Below are 21,516 nucleotides of genomic sequence, written 5' to 3'. Positions count from 1 at the left end.
GTCTGACTTGAACTCACTCATGTGGCTGCATTCGGCAGATGGGTCAAATATGGTCTTTTATCCTGAGCTTCTTCATAGCATGGTTGTTTCAGGGTTCTAAGAGGTCAGGCCCCCATTTGCAAGCTTCTGCCTATATCATGTTTGCTAATATCCCATTGACCAAAACAAGTCATGTGGCCAAGCCCAGAGGCCATGTGGGAAGAGACCACATGAAGGCACTGATACCGGGAGGTGTGAATCATAAGGGGCCATTATTATGACAATCTACCATACTGGGAGTAGTGAGGAACCTTAAATTTATATAGGATTTGTGAAAACAGATATTTGCACAAGCCAACAAAGGAGATGAAGAGATAGCCAGAGAAAGAAGGAAAAAACCAAGGATGTGTGGATCAGGAAAGTCAAGACAAGAGAGTGTTTCTGGAGAATGAAGCAATGTTGAATGTTGAGAAGTCCAGGATGAAGCCTTTAAAATACCTCTAAATGTGACAGCACGGAGGTCACTGTGACCTTGGCAACAGCAGCATCTCTGTGGCAATAAGGGGCTTACCTCACATGGAAGATAATGGGCTAAAGCATTTATGCTGTTGTACTACCTTTGGACTTAGAGTGACATGCCTAGGAGTCTTACATTTGAATCTAGAAATGTACCTGCATATGCTCCCATCTTCTCTTCTCTTCCTGTTACAACACAGGAAAGGGCCCTGCTTCCCATTAAGTCAGCCCTTCCACGTGCTCTGAATCCCATCTTGCTCTTTTGGTTTTCTAGTCTCTAGTACACTTTTACCTCTCTCTACTGAGTCCGTTTTAGTGTCTCCCACTTTTCTTTTTTTTTTTTTTTTAATTTTTTTTTCAACGTTTATTTATTTTTGGGACAGAGAGAGACAGAGCATGAACGGGGGAGGGGCAGAGAGAGAGGGAGACACAGAATCGGAAACAGGCTCCAGGCTCTGAGCCATCAGCCCAGAGCCCGACGCGGGGCTCAAACTCACAGACTGCAAGATCGTGACCTGGCTGAAGTCGGACGCTTAACCGACTGCGCCACCCAGGCGCCCCTGTCTCCCACTTTTCAAAATCTTTCTGACCTCACTTTCCCCTTCAGCTACCTGTGTTTCTTCCTCTCTGGACAAAGAACCCACATTAGTTGTCTATGCTAACAGGCTCATCCCCCTTGTCTCAGCAGCCCACTCCAGTGTGGCTTACACACTAACCCACCGGAAGAGACTGGTTTCTTCATGCCTTTGTCACTGTTGCCCAGCACAGTGCCAGACATAGGAGTCATTGCTTTGTTAATAGAACTAGACTATTCATACTCTGGCTTTTGACATCACTTAGGATTCCTCCATCTCTGAAGTCTTTAAATCCTACTTTTTTTTTTTAAGTTTATTTATTTATTTTGAAGGGGGGGTAGGGCAAAGAGAAAGAGGAAGAGAGAGAGAATCCCAAGCAGGCTCTATTCTGTGAGCGCAGAGCCCTGTGTGAGGCTTGAACTCATGAACTGCTAGATCATGAGCTGAAACCAAGAGTTGGATGCTTAACTGACAGCCACCCAGGCACCCCTAAATCCTACTTTTATTTTTTTTTTAATTTTTATGTTTATTTACTTATTTTGAGAGAGAGAGAGAGAGACAGCACAAGCAGGTGAGGGGCAGAGAGAGAGGGGGATAGAGAATCCCAACAGGCTCTGCACTAAGTGCAGAGCCTGACGTGGGTCTCAATCTTGAGAACTATGAGATCGTGACCTGAGCTGAAATCAAGAGCTGGTCGCTTAACCGACTGAGCCACCCAGTTACCCCTAAATCCTACTTTTAAATCATAGTCTTCTGTATCCCTCTGTCACGTCTTCTAAATCTAGACCATTCACTAGTCCACTCTCCTAGGTAACTTTTTCATATATTCTCTCTTCAAATCTCCAACAACCTCTTCCTTCTTTTTCACTGTCTAGCTGTTGACCCTGCTTCCTCTTTCAGGAAGATAACAGAAACAGTCAAGAGAGAAATTCCTCAGACTCCCAAGACCTCACTGAGTACCTACTTGCATCTGTGCTCACATACTCTGCTTCCTTCCTGTTAGGATGGGCAATGGACAAACCTTCTAAGCTCCTATCTAAAGCTTTCCCAAATTTGTACAGGAGATCTTATTGCCTCCTACCTTTTCAAGTAATTATTTCCTATGCTTCCTACACCGTCAAGAAATAGATCTTACAAACATGCTATAGTTTCTCTCATTAATAAATTAAACAAACAATTCTTTTTCCTTTCTTGTTTCTTTTTTCTTTTTTTTTTTCTTTACATCCAAGTTAGTTGGCATACAGTGCAATAATGATTTCATGAGTAGAATCCAGTGATTCATCCCCTGCATATAACACTCAGTGCTCATCCCAACAGGTGTCCTCCTTAATGTCCCTTGCCCATTTAGCCCCTCCCACTCCCACCCACCCACAACCCCTCCAACGCTCAGTTTGTTCTCTTGTATTTACGAGTCTCTTATGTTTTTCCCCCTCCGTTTTTAGATTATTTTAAAAGCAAACCTTTCTTGGGGCGCCTGGGTGACGCAGTCGGTTAAGCGTCCGACTTCAGCCAGGTCTCGATCTCGCGGTCCGTGAGTTCGAGCCCCGCGTCGGGCTCTGGGCTGATGGCTCAGAGCCTGGAGCCTGTTTCCGATTCTGTGTCTCCCTCTCTCTCTGCCCCTCCCCCGTTCATGCTCTGTCTCTCTCTGTCCCAAAAATAAAACGTTGAAAAAAAAAATTTTTTTTTAAAAAAGCAAACCTTTCTTAACACCACATCTCCTTCATGCCACTATCTCCTGTCTCTGCTCATCTCTATAGCAAAACTCTCAACAGAGTAACCCACAACAGCAATGACCAGTGACTTCAGTCTAGACAAAATGGTATAGACACATTTATCTCTGCTCCTCCCTGCTGAGTACAACTATAAACCTGAAAATATGCAAGAAACAATCAAGGAGAACTCTAGAAGGTTGCCTGAAGGATAAATGGTTTGAGACTTCTGGACTGGAGGAACAACACAGCAACAGGGCATCTTAGGTCTCCCCACACAACAGAACAAGGTGGTCCAGACGAGGCATTTCCCAAACTCTAACCCAGCACTAGATGACAGCCCATCTGGCCTATTCTTTCCCATGACTAAACAGACTAAATAGAAAGTCCAGCTGAAAACTCCAGGCAAACTGACAAAGGAGATTGATTAGGAGTGCCAGCTATCAATAAGCAGCCAGGGGAAGCACTCTACTTCCTAGCCAAGTCTGAGGCTACCCTCCCTCATGGAAAGATACCAAGGTGGTGGCATAGCACCCACAAGAGAGACCAAAACAAATGCCCCAAGTCCAAGTTCTATGACCAACGTTAGATGTCAAAGTTATAGGTATAGTTGCAAGATCCAAATCAATCCTATATCTGAGTTCAGTGTCCAGGACAAGTTGAGTTTCAAACCAAGATTCCAGTCTAAGACCAAGGTCCCCTAATCTAGGTCTAGAATTCTGGTTCAGATCAATATTCCAGATCTAAAGTCATATCCTAATGTAGGTCTGATGTCCAAGTCTGAGGTCTTGATATGAGATCAAAGTCTTAGGTTAGAAGTTGAAGCTCAAGTAACAAGGTCCAAGGCCTGGGTCCATCACCAAGGACCAAGTCTGAGGATAGGTCCAACATCACAGACAAACAGAGTTCCACAATTGAGATTTGATGTTCAAGTCCAAGGTTCCAATTCTATGTCCAAAGACCAGTTTGAGATCTAAGGGCCAAGTCCAAGATCCAGCCCCAAGTCTGAGGTTCCAGGTTCAAGGCCCAGGTCCAGAGTTTGAGAACAAAGTCCCTAAGTCTATTCCAACATTCAGGTCAAGGTCCAGGTCCAAGATCCATGTCCATTTCCAAAGGCCAAGTCTAACATAAGTATCCAAGATCAAATGCAGATCCACATCCTAAGTTCAGGTCCAAAGGGCAGATCCATGTTTAGAACATTCAATGTCCAAGATACAGTTCTAATATCAAAGTCCAAGTCCATGTCCAAGGACCAGGTTTAATGTCAGGACTAACTTACAAGCCAATTCCATATCCAACGTCTACAACAAGGTTCAGGAGCAGGACAGTGTTTAGTTCCAAACACTATATCCTAGATCTGGATCCAAGTCGAGGTCCATGGTCCAAGTCCAATATCTATGTTCATATTTGAGGCTCAGGTCCAATGTCAGCATTTAATGTTAAATCTAGGTCCAGGTTTACAGTCCAGATTCAAAACACCTGTTCAAGGTTGAGGTACATTCAACCACTTCCAAAGTCCAGGTTCAGGTCAAGACACAAAGTCTGGATCCAAAGTCAGGTCCAGTACAGAGGTTCAATGACCAAGTCCAGGGTCCAATTCTAGGTCCACTTCCCAGGTCTAAGGTGAGTCCAAAATCCAGATTAAATCCATGTCTGAAGTCCAGTTTGAATATCTAGTACAAGGTTGAGTTCCAGTCCCAAGATCCAGATTGAAGTTCTAGTTCCAAGAACATGTATAATCCATTCTAAGTTATAGGATTGGGGGCCAGAAATGAGGTTCAGCTTTAAGGTCTGATATTCACATTTGAGATCTACATCCAGGACTGAAGCCTAAGTCTAAGAACTAAATCCAGGTCTGAGGTCCAGGATCATTGCCAAAATTCACTGGTGAGATCCAAAATCTTGTTCATAGATTCAGGTCCAGGTCAAAGATCCAAATGTAGGTACAATTTCTACATTTTAGGTAAGATCCATTATCCAAGGAAATGCAAGATTTGAGATCCAAGTCCAAGATCTGGGTAGAGATTCAATTGCCAGATATAAGGTCAAGTACAAGGAATACAGGTCACTACCAGGTTTAAATTTCAGATCTGAGGGGCGCCTGGGTGGCGCAGTCGGTTAAGCGTCCGACTTCAGCCAGGTCCCGATCTCGCGGTCCGTGAGTTCGAGCCCCGCGTCGGGCTCTGGGCTGATGGCTCAGAGCCTGGAGCCTGTTTCCGATTCTGTGTCTCCCTCTCTCTCTGCCCCTCCCCCGTTCATGCTCTGTCTCTCTCTGTCCCAAAAATAAATAAACGTTGAAAAAAAAAAAAAACTAAAAAAAAAACATTTCAGATCTGAGGTCCAAGATACAGTTCCAAGTAACAAGTCCTGGTCCATGTCTAATGACAAAGTATAGTGTCAAAAGTATATGTTCCAGGGGCACCTGGATGGCTCAGTTGGTTGAGTGTCCAAGTCTTGGTTTTGGCTCAGGTCATGATCTCCCAGTTGGTAAGATCGAGACCTGCATTGGGTGCCACACTAACCCCATGGAGCCTGCCTGGAATTCTTTCTTTCTTCCTCTCTCTCTGCCCCTCCCCTGCTCATTCTCTCTCTGTCTCTGTCCCTGTCTCTGTCTCTGTCTCTCTCTCTCTCTCAAAAAATAAATAAATTTTAAACAAACATTTTTTTAATAAAAAAAAAAAAAGCCAGTATATGTTCTAGGTAAAATCAAAGCTTTAGGTCTAAGTCCAACATCCAAAACCAGGTCCAGATTTAGATCCAAAGATTAGTCCAAGTTCATATACAAATTCTGGTCCAAGGTCCAGGTCCAAGGTGCATTTACATCATCCAGATCATGGTCCTAAGTCCAAGATACAGATTGAAATCTGAGTCCCATCTCCAAGCATGTGTCAGATCCTTGACCAAGGTCCAGATCTAATGTCAGTTCCTAAACACTGAACAAATCCAGGTCTGTGGTTGAGTTCCAAGGTTCAGGTTCAAAGTTCATGTTCATGTCCAGCTCCGATGACCAAATAAAAAAATCCAGGTTCAGGTCCAAATTCCAGTTAAAGGTTATATCCAAGAGGGGTGCCTGGGTGGCTCAGTCGGTTAAGCCTCCAACTTTGGCTCAGGTCATGGTCTCACAATTCTTGAGTTCAAGCCCCATCTTGGGCTCTTCACTGGCAATGTGGAGCCTGCTTGGGATCCACTCCCTCTCTGCCCCTCTCCCACTTGTGCTTCCTCTCTCTCTGTCTCTCTCAGTAAATAAATAATGATTTTTTAAAGGTTATATCCAAAAAACTTGGAAAATCTAGGTCCAAGTTTCAGGTCCAATGTTCATATACATATCTTAAGTTCATGTCTAAGATCCAGATCCAATGTACAAGTCTAATGTCAGGTATAAGTTACAGGCCCCATCTAGGTCTAAGTTTCAAGCTCAATGTCCAGGAGAAGGTCAAAGTTCAGGATGGACATCCAGGTCTAAATCCTTGGCCCAAGGTCACATCCACATCCAGGTCTGAAGTCTAGGCTGGGGTCAGATCCAGGGTCCAGGTATAAAGTTCAAGCCCTCTGTTAGAAGTTCAGATTCAGGGGTGCCTTGTGGCTCAGTTGGTTGAGTCCGACTTCAGCTCAGGTCATGATTTTGGAGTTCATGGGTTTGAGCCCCATGTCAGGCTCTGTGCTGACAGCTTGGAGCCTGGATCCTGCTTTGGATTCTATCTCCCCCTCTCTCTGCTCCTCCACTGCTCATTCTCTCTCTCTCTCTCTCTCTCTCTCTCTCAAAAATAAACATTAAAAAAATAGTAAAAATAATAAATTCAGATTTATAAACAAATACAATGCCTAAGGCTAGATTCAAAGTCCAGAACTATTCAGATACATAGTTCAGATATGAATCTAGTTTCAAGGTCCAAGTCCAAAGACCATGACAATGTCCAAGGCCAAGGACCAGGTTGAGATTCAGGTGTGATTTAAGTCCTAGGTCAGGGTCAGAGATCAAGATTTGAAATCAAAATTTAAGGCTCAGGAACAAGGTCCAAAGTCTACTTCCAAGATCCAGGTGCAGGTCCCATGGTCCATGTCTACATGAAAGTGTAGGCCCAATGTCCACAACCAAGGTTAGGTCCAGGCCCACGTCCAAAGTTGAGGTACAAGGTGCATGTCCAATTTTAAGGGGGGGGGGGGTGTTGAAGATAAACCAATAAGTTCCAAGGCACAGTTCCAAAACCCAGAGCCAAGTCCAAAGAGTAGGCCTAATGTCAAATCTAATTTCAATGTCAAATTTAGGTCCAGGCCCAAATCCAAGTACTGGGTCCAAGGTCCAAGTCCATATCCAAAATCCAGATCTGATCTCCCAATCAAAGTTTCAATCACTCTTCCAAAGGCCAAGGTCTAGGTCTAAGATCAGGTTCAATGTTCTGGTCAGGTCGCATCCAGTTCCAAGTACAAATTCAAAGTTCATATACAGAGTTCAGGTCAATGTCCCAAAGATACCACCTCACGCCTGTAATGGGTTGAGTTGTGGCCCTCAAAAATTCATATGTTGAAGTCCTAACTCCAAGTACCTCAGAATGTGACCTTATTTGGAAATAGGGTTGTTGCAGATGTAATTAGTTAAGATGAAGTCATACAGGAGTAGGTGGACTCCTAATTCAGTATGACTGGTGTCCTTATAAAGAGAAGAAATTTGGCACAGACACACGTACAGGGGGAACTACCATGTGAACATGAAGACAGATATTGGGGCAATTCGTCTACAAACCAAAGAATGCTAAATATTGTCAGAAAAACACCAAAAGCCAGAAGAGAAGTATGAAATGCATTTCTCCCTCCCAGCCCTCAGAAGGAATCAACCCTGCCAACATCTTATCTTGAACTTCTAGCTTCCAGAACTGTGAGACATAACTTTCTGTTGGTTAAGTGACCCAGTTTGTGGTACTTTGTTACGACAGCCCTACCATATAACACTCACGCTCCGAATCAAGGTCTAAGGTCCAGGTCCGTGACCAAGGTCTAGATATAAACTCAGGTCCAAGATTCTGGGAAAATAAAGGTCAAGAACTGAATTATAAGGTTGGAATCCAGTATCTAAATATTGTCCAAGGCCCAGGGTCTAAGTCCAGGACAAATTCCAAGGTCTGAGTAAAAGGTTCACATCCACTTACAATTTCTAGCTTACGATTGTTTCCAAGGAACTGGACAAATTCAGGTCCAAGGTGCATGCCCAATATACATGTGCAGACCTAAGGTCCATGACCAAGGTCAGGTTTAGATGTACACATGAAGTTAAAGCTCCAGATCCAAGTATAGTTCAAAGGTAAAAGTGAATAAATATATATAATAAGAGGTAGTCTTTTACTTTCACTTTCTTAATGGTGTCTTTTGAAGCACAATAGCTTTAAGTGTTTATTAAATCCATTTTGTCATTTTTTTTCCTCTTATTTGTTGTGCTTTTGGTGATCTAGAACTTCATTGCCTAACCTAAGATCATAAAGGCTTGTGCCTATGTTTGATAATTTTAGCTCTTACCTTTAGGTCTTTCATTCATTTTGAGAGCAAATTACATATCTGATAAAGGGCTTGTATCAAAAATATATAAAGATTTCTCAAAACTCAATAATAGGAAAACAAACATCCAATAAAGAATATGAGCAAAATGAAAAGATGTTAAACATCATTACCCATTAGTGAAATATAAAGTAAGACCATGATGAGATAGCACTATACATCTATTAGAATGTCTAAAATTTAAAATATTATCCATTCCAAGTGTTGGTAAGAATGTGGAGGTACTGAAAGTCTCATACTCTGCTGGTATAAAAAAATGGAACAACCACTTTGGAAAAATTTGGTAGTTTCATAGAAAGTCAAACATACACCCATCATAAGACCGTCATTCCACTCCTAATGTTTTTACCCAAGATATCTGAAAGCATATGCCCATACAAAGACTGGTACATGAATGTTCACAATATAGCCAAAATTGGAAACAATCGAAACGGGTAAATGAATAAATTGTAATTTATCCACATAATGAAATATTATTCAGCAATAAAAAGAATGAGCTAGGGGCGCCCGGGTGGCTCAGTCAGTTAAGTGTCTGACTTCAGCTCAGGTCATGATCTCATGGTTCGTGGGTTCAAGCCCCGTGTCAGGCTTTGTGCTGGCAGCTCAGAGCCTGGAGGCTGCTTCCGATTCCATGTCTCCCTCTCTCTCTGCCCCTCCCCCACTCACACTCTGTCTCTCAAAAATAAATAAATGTAAAAAATAAAAATTAAAAAAAGAGAATGAACTATTGATACATGATGTGGATAATTCTCAAAATAATTATGCTGAGTAAAAGAAGCCATTTTTTCTTTTTTTTTTAATTTAAGTTAATTATCATACAGTATAGTCCTGGCTTCAAGAGTAGAATCCAGTGATTCATCTCTTACATATGACACCCAGTGCTCATCCCAAAAAGTGCTCTCCTTAATGCCTATCACCCATTTAACCCTCGCCCCCCAACCACCTCCACTCTAGCAACCCTCAGTTTATTCTCTGTATTTAAGAGTCTCTTATGGTTTGCCTCCCTCTCTGTTTTTATCTTATCTTTTCTTTCCTTCCCTGTGTTCATCTGTTGAGTTTCTCAAATTCCACATATGAGTGAAATCATATATCTGTCTTTCTCTAACTGACTTCTTTCACTTAGCATAATACCCTCTAGTTCCATCCACTTTGTTGCAAATGGCAAGATTTCATTCTTTTTCATCACCACGTAGTATTCCATTATATATACATTACATCTTCTTTACCCATTCATCAGTTGATGGACATTTGGGTTCTTTCCATAATTTGGCTATTGTCAATAGTGGTGCTATAAATGTTGGGGTGCACGGGCCCCTTTGAATCAGCATTTTTGTATCCTTTGGGTTAATACCTCAAAATTCATCAAATTGTATACTTTATTTTTAAAAAATTGTTTTATGTTTATTCATTTTTGAAAGACAGAGAGAGACAGAGCACAAGCAGGGGTGGGGCAAAGGAGGGGGTGGGGACACAGAATCTGAAGCAGACTCCAGGCTCTGAGCTGTCAGCACAGAGCCTGACGTGGGGCTCAAACTCACGAACCGTGAGATCATGACCTGAGCCGCAGTCGGACGCTCGACCGACTGAGCCACCCAGGTATCCCCCAAATTGTATACTTTAAAAGTGTTCAGTTGACTGAATGTCAATTATACCTCAATAAAGCTTTAAAAAAGGAAAACAGAATATCTGTCCAAGTATTTTTTTTAAAGAAAAAAGTTGGGTAAGGGGCGCCTGGGTGGCTCAGTCGGCTGAGTGTCCGACTTTGGCTCAGGCCATTATCTCACAGTTCATGGGTTGGAGCCCCTCGTGGGGCTTTGTGCTGATAGTGCTGAGCATGCTTCGGGTTCTCTATCTTCCTCTCAACCCCTCTCTGCTTGTGCTCTCTCTCTCCCCAAAATAAATAAACATTAAAAAAGTTGGATAAATAATCAGGGTTAAAAACAATTCATTTTCACCAGTAATGGGTTTTTGGCTTTAGAATGTAAACAGTTTTTAAGCAAATTCATTGTCTAAGATTTACTGGGTTCATGTAAATAGTGAAAGAATGAATCATTGCAGACACTGAGCTAGTAGAAGTCTGGGTACATCAAGAACCTTTTTGTCAAGGTGTGAAGGCTTAAAATAATTGCTGAAACACAAAGATGTTTCTGTGCCCACCACTCCCTCAAACTCTGGGCCCCTAGTGTTAGAGCACACAAACAGACACAAGAATGAGCCTTTGCCAGTTCCCAAATACAATGCATGGGTTTGTAGTGGGGAAAGGGAACTAAAGTGAACTTGTGAGTAGAGCTTCTGAGCCAGTTCAATGCACCACTGTTGTTGCTCCCACTGCTGACTGTGTAACTGACATGGGTGTTGTACATCCTGTACTGAGAATGTTCCTGTGTGTTCAGGGACTTGCACACATATGTAAGTGATCTCTGGATGGCTCAACAGAAACAACAGAGAATCCCAGGGGCAGGAGAAACCACAGCTCCAAAGACCTGACATCTGTCAGAGAACTCAGAATGGACAAGGTCAGTGGGACAGAAAGGAAAGAGCCCTGGAATGAGAGCTGGACTTCAAGAACTGGTTCATCTTCCAAAGCTAAGTTTGACAGTGAAAAGAAATCATAATAGATGCTACATGTTGTGCAGTTACTATCTCCCAGACACAGATCTGGCTCCATATGACCATTATGTCCTGTAAGAGAATAACTTCTAAGGCTTAAAAATGATTATTTACAGAAGATGGCAATATGTATTTGTTTTAACCTGAAATCAAGTAAATTCATTTTCTATTTCTGCAACTGGGTACATCTTATTTCAAATCAAATAAAACACTTATGATTAAAACATACCAGATTAATAAAAAATATTTTCAGTATAGATTCAGCTTTAAAACAGGTGGTAACAGAAATCCAGCAAAATGTGGACATTTCAAAAGACAGATACCTCTTCACAGTAGCTATTAGAACATTCAAAAGTTTTCTCACCTATCAGCCTCCCACCACACAAAATCCTCTCCCATAGAATTGGAATCTCTAAGCTCAAACACTTGTCTACCCAAAAAATTCTGTCCCATGAATTCATTATCCTACAAATTCTCCCTCGGGCTTATTCTTCTTGGTCACATATGGCCCTAGGGAGCCTGGGCCCTTGAATCATCCAAGGTCAGGGTAGAGAGTGGGACTTGCTTCCCCCTATGAGCAGCTCCAGATGCCTAAGCTGAGCCCAACTTTATCCCAGCTCTCCAAGAGCACCCTGGATTCATCAGTCCTGCATTCTAAGGCTCTGAGACCTCCTTAAGATCTATGATCTCCTTAAGACTTATAAATGCCTAAGTCTCATCCCACCTTTCTCTCTTCCTCCCTGGAGAGAGGTTCACCCTAAGGCCCAGCAGAAGCCACAGGTGAGGGCTTTAATTCCCATTTCTCACCCCAAGGTCTAGAAAGAGGTATCATTGAGGTCAGAGTATGAAAGGCGCTCTCACGAGGTGGAAAGTAGGAGCAGAGGCAGGGGAGGTGGGCATGATGATGGAAGCAGCTGCAGAAAACCAGGACCCCTGGGGGCACCTGGGTGGCTCAGTAGGTTGAGCGTCTGACTCCTCTTTTTTTTTTAATTTAAAAAATTTTTAAATTTATTTTAGATAGAGAGAAAGAGTAGGGGAGAGGCAGAGAAAGAGTAGAGAGGGGCAGAGAGAGAGACAGACAGACAGAATCTGAAGAAGACTCCAGGCTCTGAGCTGTCAGCACAGAGCCCGACGTGGGGTTCCAACTCATGAACTGCAAGATCATGACCTGAGCCGAAGTTGGACACTTAACCAACTGAGTCACCCAAGCGCCCCAAGTTTCCGGTTCTTGATTTTGGCTTAGGTCATGATCTCGCGGTTCATGGATTTGAGCCCCACATCAGACTCTGCACTGATGGTGTAGAGCCTGCTTGGGATTCTCTCTCTCGCTCTCTCTCTGCCTCTGTCTTTCTCTCTCAAAATAAATAAATTTAAAAAAGGAAAGGAAAAGAAAGGAGAGGAAAGGAAAGGAAAGGAAAGGAAAGGAAAGGAAAGGAAAGGAAAGGAAAGGAAAGGAAAGGAAAGAAAACCAGGACCCCTGGGTTGAGTTGAGAGTGCACTCCTACAAAGCCTCATGGGAAAATGGCCTCTAAAGGCAGATCTGTTAACACGTTAAAACTGTGCAAAGGTAGGATGGTGTAATGGGAGTGTCTCTATTACCCAGGGAGGCAGAGGGTAGGGAATCAGTCACAGCAACGTGAGCTGACCTTGGAAGGTTCTATCCTCATCCCCATGAAGTCAGGAAAGGGGCAGACACAGCAAGTAGCTGCTCCAGTGCCCTCTCTGCACACCCTCCAAAACACTCTTCCCCACAGTCCCAGCCTGCAGGCACTTCAACATTAAAAGAAAGGGGCGCCTGGGTGGCGCAGTCGGTTAAGCGTCCGACTTCAGCCAGGTCACGATCTCGCGGTCCGTGAGTTCGAGCCCCGCGTCGGGCTCTGGGCTGATGGCTCGGAGCCTGGAGCCTGTTTCCGATTCTGTGTCTCCCGCTCTCTCTGCCCCTCCCCCATTCATGCTCTGTCTCTCTCTGTCCCAAAAATAAAATAAAAAACATTGAAAAAAAAATTTAAAAGAAAATTTGGGAAACAAAGGAAGGAGTCTGTACTGAGAGACGAAGCTAAGGAAAAAAAAAAAAAAAAAAGGATGAAGCATTTGTGGGGCTAAATAAAACTTCCCCAAAAGGGGCAGAACCAGAGAACCTTAGGGGCATGTTTGAAGGACGAAGCCAGCAGGAACACAGGAACTGAACCCTGGTCTCAGTTTTACTCAGCAGGCCCTACAGTTTTTGAGTCTGGGATCTCTTAACATCTGTCAGAAACCAGCCATTTGCCCCTACAGCAAAACTTCAGCCATTCCTCCCTAGGCAGGACATTCTATGAACCCCAACTGTCCTCGGAGTGTTTGCCTCCTTTTCCCATCCTTTCCTCCACCCACAACCCTTTATTCTGAAGATCTCACAACACCTTAAGCCTGTCATTGTGGAGACTGTGCCATCCTAGTCCCGATCTCAATCCCTTTTCCACGAAGGAAGACAAAGGAGGGAGCAACTTCTGACTGAAGACTCCTGAAGCTATCTGCCCCGGCCTGGACAGAGGTCTCCTCTGCACCTCTCCCGTGATTCCCGAATCTGACAGTGGTCTCACTAAGCCAGGCCCGTGTAGTATCTCTACAACATCGGTGTGGATTTGATTATTTTTTACAGTTTTTATTTGATTTTGAGAGAGAGAGAGAGAGCGTGTATGTGAGGGAAGGGAAAGAGAGAAAGGGAGAGAGAGAATCCCAAGCAGGCTCCTCTCTGACAGCATGGAGCCTGACACAAGGCTCTAACTCATGATAACATGATGCAAGCTGAAGTCAGATGCTTAACCAACTGAGCCACCCAGGCACCCTGTGTGGGTTTTAATAGAAAACAAATATTTTTTCTTTCCATCATGTTGGCCAAGAAGGGAGTGAGACAAATCAGGAATCTGGGCCATCTGGGCCCTGGGGATGTAAGACAGGTGAGAGCGGCTTTAGCAGCATAGTGAGGACGGATGTGGGTGGGTGGCTAAAAGGCTGGGCACTGAGATTGGGGGATGGGGGTGCTTCTGAGGGGCTGTGCTTGAAAGCCTCGAAACCTGGTATTACCAGACTGGTGGTGGGCATGGCTGGTGATCTTACACCTGCCAGGAGAGGGCCAAAGCAGCATGGTTATGAGGTGTAAGTCCTGAGACTAAAGAACTTTTGGGGGGTGGTTAAAGGGACCTGGGCTTGGGATTAGAGGGTAGAAGGAAGACATGGCTGCGGAGTCCCTCAGATTGCAGGGTTAGAGACCCAACCTTGAGCAATACCTAAAGGTGAGGGTAGAAGAGGATACAGCAGGTTAGGAACATAGAAAAAAAGAAAACAGGAGAGCATGGCAGAAGTCAATGGAAGTCAATGGACTTGCAGAAGGAAGTAAGAAGTCGTCAATCAGGTGCAAAGACCGCTTCCCCAAGGGGACCATGGCTCAGTACCTCTCTTCTCAGAAGCTGGGCCTCTGCCATCTTCACGCTCACAGAGGGCATAAGGGGTCAGAAGACTGTCCCTGAAGCCCACTCATGTACGGTGGACAGATTTGACTCCCAGTGTTTCTTTTTTTTTAATTCCTTTTTTAAAGTTTATTTATTTAGAGAGAGAGAGCATGCACGCAAACTGTCAGCACAGAGCCTGACGTGGAGCTCGATCTCATGAACTGAGAGATCATGACCTGAGCTGAAATCAAGAGCCAGGTGTTTAACCCACTAAACCACCCAGGCTCCTGAGTCTCAGTGTTTCTTAAGAGGCCACCTCCAGCTAACACTATACCCTCACTCCCTGTACATAAGATTTCTCCCTGAGCATGTCCTCTGCTGTGTAATGAGGAGTGATATCCAGCTAACGCCTAGCCCACATTCCCTTACAATCAAGAATTCTCCCCTGTGTGTGTCCTCTGGTGTGTCTGATGGATAACTTGTTGCTAGGTCACACCCTTGCTCCTTGCACACCTAAGTCCTTTCCCTTGAGTGTGTCCTTTGATGTGTGCTGAGAGTAGACTTGTGGCTAAAGCCCACACACCATGCACTTGTAAGGCTCCTCTCCTGTGTGTGTCCTCTGCTGTGTGCTGAGGACTGTCCTGTGGCTAAAAGCTCACACGCACACACACACAAGGCTTCTCCCCAGAATGCGTCTTCTGGTGGGTGATGAGGTATGATTTCACCCTTAAGCCACAGCCACAGTTCCTGCACACATAAGGCTTATCTCCTGTGTGAATCCTCTGGTGCTTCATGAGGTCTGATTTTTCCGTAATGCCTCACCTACACACTGTGCACACGTTCTCCCTTGTGTGTGTTCTCTGGTGTCTGATGACGTGTGACTTGCAGCCAAAAGCTTGCCCACACTCCCCGCACCCATGAGGCTTTTCCCCTGTGTGTGTCCTCTCATGTCTGATGAAATGTGACTTCCCACCAAAGCCTCGCCCACACTCGTGTTTCCCCTGTGACTGCCTTGTGTCTGAGTAGGTTTGTCTTCCGGCTGAAATCTAGTCCACGCTCTCCAAACTCCACTGCTCCAAATCCTCAGGTTTCTACCCTCTGAAGAACCTTGTGTGCTTTCCCAGAGCATGTCCTTGTGCGCTGTCCCAGAGCAGTCCTCAGGGCTGGCCTGAGTTGTACCTTCAACACTCAATTGCCTGTCTGGGAGCTGGGGTGAACTAGGGGAGTCCCCCTCTCAGTTATACTCCCAGACAAGGGTTTAGAATCTCCCCTTGCTTGATTGTCTGCTTTGGCCCCCGGTTGGTTTTCATCAGAATGCTGTTGCTGCCGCTGCTGATACTCTGAGCAAGAATCTCCTGGTCAGAGTGGATTTACTGAGTGCAAATCTGGAATAGGATGACTGCGCAGCTCATGTTGACTAAGAAATTGCTGCTCGTCAAAGGCCAGAGGGCAGGAGGGCCAGGGATGGACTTCTGGATTTGATTCTGCTGAAGAAAGGAAGTTCCCAGAGTATTCACAGGAAAAGTTCACTGGGTTCTTCTTCCTTGTCTTACAGTTAAGATCTAGCCCGTCAATCGTTCACAATGACTCATGTCTGTCTCCCTGAGATGTGCTTTACAGGACCTACGTTTCCATTCACCTTCTTTAAACTTTTTATTTGGATACAATTTCAAATGTACAGAATAGTTGCAAGATTAAGAACAATACAAAGAAAACATCTAAGCACCCTCTACCCAAATTACCTATTGTTAACATGTATATGTTATATGTGTGTGTGTGTACATGCATATGTATGTATATGTTTTCTCTCAACCATTTGAGAGTATACAGCATACATCATGGCTCTTTACCCCTAAATTCTTTGATGTGGATCTCATAAAAGTAGGGATATTCTCGGGGTATCTGGGTGGCTCAGTCACTTAAGCATCTGCCTTCAGCTCAGGTCATGATCTCACAGTTTGTGGGTTCGAGCCCCACATTGGGGTCTGTGCTGACAGCTCCGAGCCTGGAGCCTGCTTCAGATTCTGTGTCTCCCTCTCTCTCTGCCCCTCTCCCACTTGTACTCTGTCTCTTTCAAAAATAAATAAACATTACATTTTTTTTTAATTTAAAAATAAGTAGGGAGATTCTTTCATAACTACAATATAGTTATCAACTTCAATAGATTTGACATTTATGTTATAACTGTATCTAACTCCCATATATATTCCAATCCTGTCATTTGAACCAATAATGTCCTTTATAGCACTTTGCCTGAAGTACAGGATCCAGTCTAGGATCAGGTATTATAAGTAGTTATTATGTCTCTTTAGTTTCCTTCCCCTATTTTTAGAGAACACTCTCATGTTCTAGAATACATGAAGAGCATTCCTGATGTTTTTCCATAATTAGATTCAGATTATGCACTACATTCAAATTTTACGTATCACATCTTTTACTAGAATGCAAAAAAAGAAAAAAAAAAAAAAACCACAGCAGAACCTATTGTTCACATTATCCCAACAAGGAATACTCCAAGTAAACATCAGGGGAATCTTCTGCTCTGTAAGTATCCACAATTATACTAAAATTATCTTCTAGGCCATAGCCAGCTACACTGACACATATAGCTACAACCATTTGTTAGCATCAAGAGAGAACAATCTTTGTGATCTCTATGGAATGTCCTTTGTGATTTTTCCTATGAGAAGAAAGAATAGTTGACGTAGGAATCACTAAGTCTGGATGTCCTCCAATGCAGAAGGCAATATGGAACGGTTGTTAAAGAGCATATGTGAAAACTACATCTGAGTTTCCCCATCCATTCACAGATATCTGTTAGAGGACTAGTATGAATCAGCTTGTACCAGGAAGTGGAAGTTCAGCAGCAGAAAAACAGGCAGGCAAAACAGACTTAAGTGATGTTGGCTCTTGCCCTCCCACCCCCTCAATTAGTTCAAGATCTGCTCTGCTCTGTTTTCCACAAATCAGCACGTACCAAAATGTTTACCATTTGGCGGCACTAACCTAAGAAATATCAAAACTGGATTGCAATTGTTTCTGATTAGCTGAAGATGATAAAACATGGACTCTTGGTAATCACAGGAGACCAGACCCTTTACTGACTCTAACTGAAGACTCTTTCCTGATTAATAAGAGGATTGCTTTAATCAAATATGTACAGACCCACAGATTCATTCCATCCTATTCAGAATGCTAACTTTTTAGCTTTTATTAGCACAAATGCCATAAAACTGCCTTTACAGTCCTTTAACATCACTGATATTTCTCTGCAAACTATTCAGTAAAAGGTGTTTGTTTGTTTATTTTACTGGTTTACATCTTTTTTTAAATGGCTGACTATAGATTTTTTTAAATTTTATTTTTTAAAATTTACATCCAAATTAGTTAGCATATAGTGCAACAATGATTTTAGGAGTAGATTCCTTACTGCCCCTTACCTATTTAGCCAATCCCGCCCTCTCACAACCCCTCCCGTAACCCTCAGTTTGTTCTCCATATTTACGAGTCTCTTCTGTTTTGTCCCCCTCCCTGTTTTTATATTATTTTTGTTTCCCTTCCTTCATGTTCATCTGTTTTGTTTCTTAAAATCCTTTCTGATTTGAGTGAAGTCATATGATATTTGTCTTTCTCTGACTAATTTTGCTTAGCATAATACCCTCCAGTTCCATCCACATAGTTGCAAATGGCAAGATTTCATTCTTTTTGATTGCCGAGTAATACTCCATTGTGTGTGTGTGTGTGTGTGTGTGTGTGTGTGTGTGTGTGTGTGTACCCCACATCTTCTTTATCCATTCATCCATTGATGGACATTTGGGCTCTTTCCATACTTTGGCTATTGTTGATGGTGCTGCTATAAACATGGGGGTGCATGTGTCCCTTCGAAACAGCACACCTGTATCCCGTGGATAAATGCCTAGTAGTGTAATTGCTGGGTCATAGGGTAGTTCTATTTTTAATTTTTTGAGGAATCTCCATACTGTTTTCCAGAGTGGCTGCACCAGCTTGCATTCCCATTTACTGGTTTACATCTTTAGCTGACAATTAAATAAACTCAGAATTTTTTTTTCAGTAAGCGTCTTTGTTTTATGACCTGACATTTGGATTGTAACAGTTGTTATTATTACCATTATTATTCACCATAATAAATAGCACTTGCAATAGGCCCAGTATTTCACTATACAGTGCTTTTCATGAAAATCAAATTTAATCCTATTATCATTTAATAGGTAGGGAAACAGGTTTAGAGGAGTTAAGTAACTTATCCACAGTCACAGAGGAAGAAGAGACAAAACAGGGTTCAGGATGTCCTCTTAAACAAACCACAGATAACTCTGACTACTTAGCATACAAAGGTTTATATCCTACTAAATCTGTCCTTAAAGGAAAAGAAAATCTTCTAAGCAAAAAACGACACTCTTGTTGGTTTGACTAGGTCTTTGAAGAAGAGAAAAGAAGCCAATGAGAATTAAGCCCCTGACCCAGCTGCAGTCTTGTGGGGGGAAAGCTAACCAAATCTGGCCTGTAGACTAAATCTGGGGGCTGTCTAGGGTTGCAAAGCTGCCACGCAGACATCCTGAGCAGGAGATTCACAGACACCCAGCCCACTGCACTGACTCTCTCAGGACAAAATGAGGGGTGGCTAGGTAATGCTGCTCCAGAGGGGCTACTGAACCCAGTCCTACCAGGACTCTCATCCATCCAAAAGGTAGTATTCCCTGGAGCCCAGAGAGCTCTGCCCTGAGATCAGGAATAGAAGTAGGGGTAGAAGGGAGTGCCTAAAGCCAATTCTCTCTCTTCCTTCTTTAACATTCCTAATAAATAGGGTTGTTCACTTTAAAAAATAAAAAGGCCAGGGCACCTGGGTGGCTCAGTCGTTAAGCATCTGACTTCCACTCAGGTCATGATCCCATGGTTCAGAAGTTCAAGTCCCACATCAGGTGAGCACGAGCCTCGCTTTGGGTATAAATAAATAAATAAACAAAACCACGAGCTCCACTTCAGATAAGCCCACTTCTCTCTCTCTCTCCCTCTCTCTCTGCCCCTTGCTCACTTACATTCTCAAATAAATAAATAAATAAATAAATAAATAAATAAATAAAATAAGAAGTACATAATGTTTAGAGTAAAAGCCAAGTTCCTCAGAGGGACCTGCCAGGTTCCACATTCCCTGGTGACCTATGGCCTGACTCCATTTATTCTCCACCCTTCATTCGCTCCATTGGAGGCACACTGACCTCTCCTCCTAAAGCCTTGCACTGGCTGGTTCCCATGTCTGGAGTACCTTTCTCCCTGACATATTGCTGGTATTTTCCAAGAACCTGGACCTGGACCTAACATTTAAGAGTTAATAAATATTTTTGAATGAATAAGTGGTAACAGCAGAGTTAATTAAGAAAGAACTAAAAGGTTAGGCAGAAGACAGATAAGAGGTTGTCAACACTGTCAAAACCTAAGTCTCCTATTTTTTAAAAAAAGATTTTATTTTGGGGGGGCCTGGGTGGCTCAATTGGTTAAGTATCCGACTCTTGATTTTGGCTCAGATCATGAACTCAGGAGCCCCACGGGCTTTGCAATGACAGGGTGGAGCCTGCTTCAGATTCTGTGTCTCCCTCTCTCTGCCCCTCCCCCACACAGGCTCTGCTCACTCTTTCTCTCTCAAAATAAATAAATGAACTTTAAAAAAATGAATTTTTAAAAATTTTTATCTATTTCTTTTGTTTGTTTGTTTACTTATTTTTGAGAGAGACAGAGTGTGAGTAGGGGAGGGGCAGAGAGAGAAGAGGAGACACAGAATCAGAAGCAGGCTCCAGGCTCTGAGCTGTCAGCATAAAGTCTGACACAGGACTTGAACTCACAAACTGGGAGATCATGAACTCATAAACTGGGAGATCATTAACCAACTGAGCCACCCAGGCTCCCCTTTAAAATTTTTATTTTAAGTTTCTTTATCTATTTTGAGGAAAGGAGAGAGAGCACAAGTGGGAGGGGTGGGAACAGAAAGAGAGAGAGAATCCCAAGCATACTCTTTGCTGTCAGTACAGTTCCTGATGAGGGACTTGAACCCACGAACCATGAGGTCATGACCTGAGCCGAAATCACAAGTCAGATGCTTAACTGACGGAGCCATCTAGGTGCCCATAAAATGAATTCTTTAAAAAAAGATTTTATTTTATTTTATTTTATTTTATTTTATTTTATTTTATTTTAAAGAGAGAGACAGAGAGTAAGCAGGGGAGAGGGAAGAAGGGGGGGGAGGAGAGAGAGAGAGAGAGAGAGAGAGAGAGAGAGAGAGAATATCTTAAGCAGGCTTCATGCTCAGCACAGAGCCCCACTTGGTGCTTGATCCCATAATCCTGGTATCATGACCTGAGCCTAAACCAAGAGACGGATGCTCAACTGGCTGAGACACGCAGGTGCCCATAAAGATTTTATTTTTAAGTAATTCTTTAACACCCAACATGGGGCTTAAACTCATAACCCCGAGATCAAGAGTTGCACGCTCCACTGACTGAGCCAACCAGGTGCCCCCAAAGCCTCCTTTCGATAGTCTATGTATTCTAACATCTCATTTACTATCTTGAAATGAAATTTATATTTAATGAAATATACCTATACAAAGAACATTTTTATTTTTTTTTTTGAAATTTTTTTTTTCAACGTTTTATTTATTTTTGGGACAGAGAGAGAGACAGAGCATGAACGGGGGAGGGGCAGAGAGAGGGAGACACAGAATCGGAAACAGGCCCCAGGCTCTGAGCCATCAGCCCAGAGCCCGACGCGGGGCTCGAACTCACGGACCGCGAGATCGTGACCTGGCTGAAGTCGGACGCTTAACCGACTGCGCCACCCAGGCGCCCCCAAAGAACATTTTTAAAAGAATGTAATGCTGTATCCAAAATGTAAAAGAGGAATTTAAAAAGTAATTTACAATAAAACTTCAGGCATTTCAATATTAATTTCTTGTCAGGACTACATTAGGGGACATAACAAAGCAATCACATGCTTATAGATATAGACAGATCATTGTGGACATGACAGGTACAAACGCAGAAAGACACAAATGTGCCTTAATGATGATAAGCATGTGCATATTTTATTGGTGATAGACACAGGTGTGCTGAATAGATGGTGACTTAAACACTACAG

The 21,516-nt window shown here is 43.1% G+C and overlaps 1 protein-coding gene across 1 annotated transcript; it reads right to left on the bottom strand.

The window, feature by feature from the left end:
* Positions 1 to 13,743: 13,743 nt before the first annotated feature.
* Positions 13,744 to 15,945, bottom strand: ZNF589 (zinc finger protein 589; the record flags this gene model as incomplete). Its single annotated transcript, XM_045491073.1, is given in 2 exon segments — positions 13,744 to 15,363; positions 15,365 to 15,945. Coding segments are annotated over 2 exon segments (930 nt in total), but the record flags the coding sequence as incomplete, so codon positions are not given.
* Positions 15,946 to 21,516: the final 5,571 nt, after the last annotated feature.

This window comes from Leopardus geoffroyi, chromosome A2, assembly GCF_018350155.1.
Source record: "Leopardus geoffroyi isolate Oge1 chromosome A2, O.geoffroyi_Oge1_pat1.0, whole genome shotgun sequence".
NCBI classification, from domain to species: Eukaryota; Metazoa; Chordata; class Mammalia; order Carnivora; family Felidae; genus Leopardus; species Leopardus geoffroyi.
This window is presented reverse-complemented; position numbering and strand designations above follow the sequence as displayed.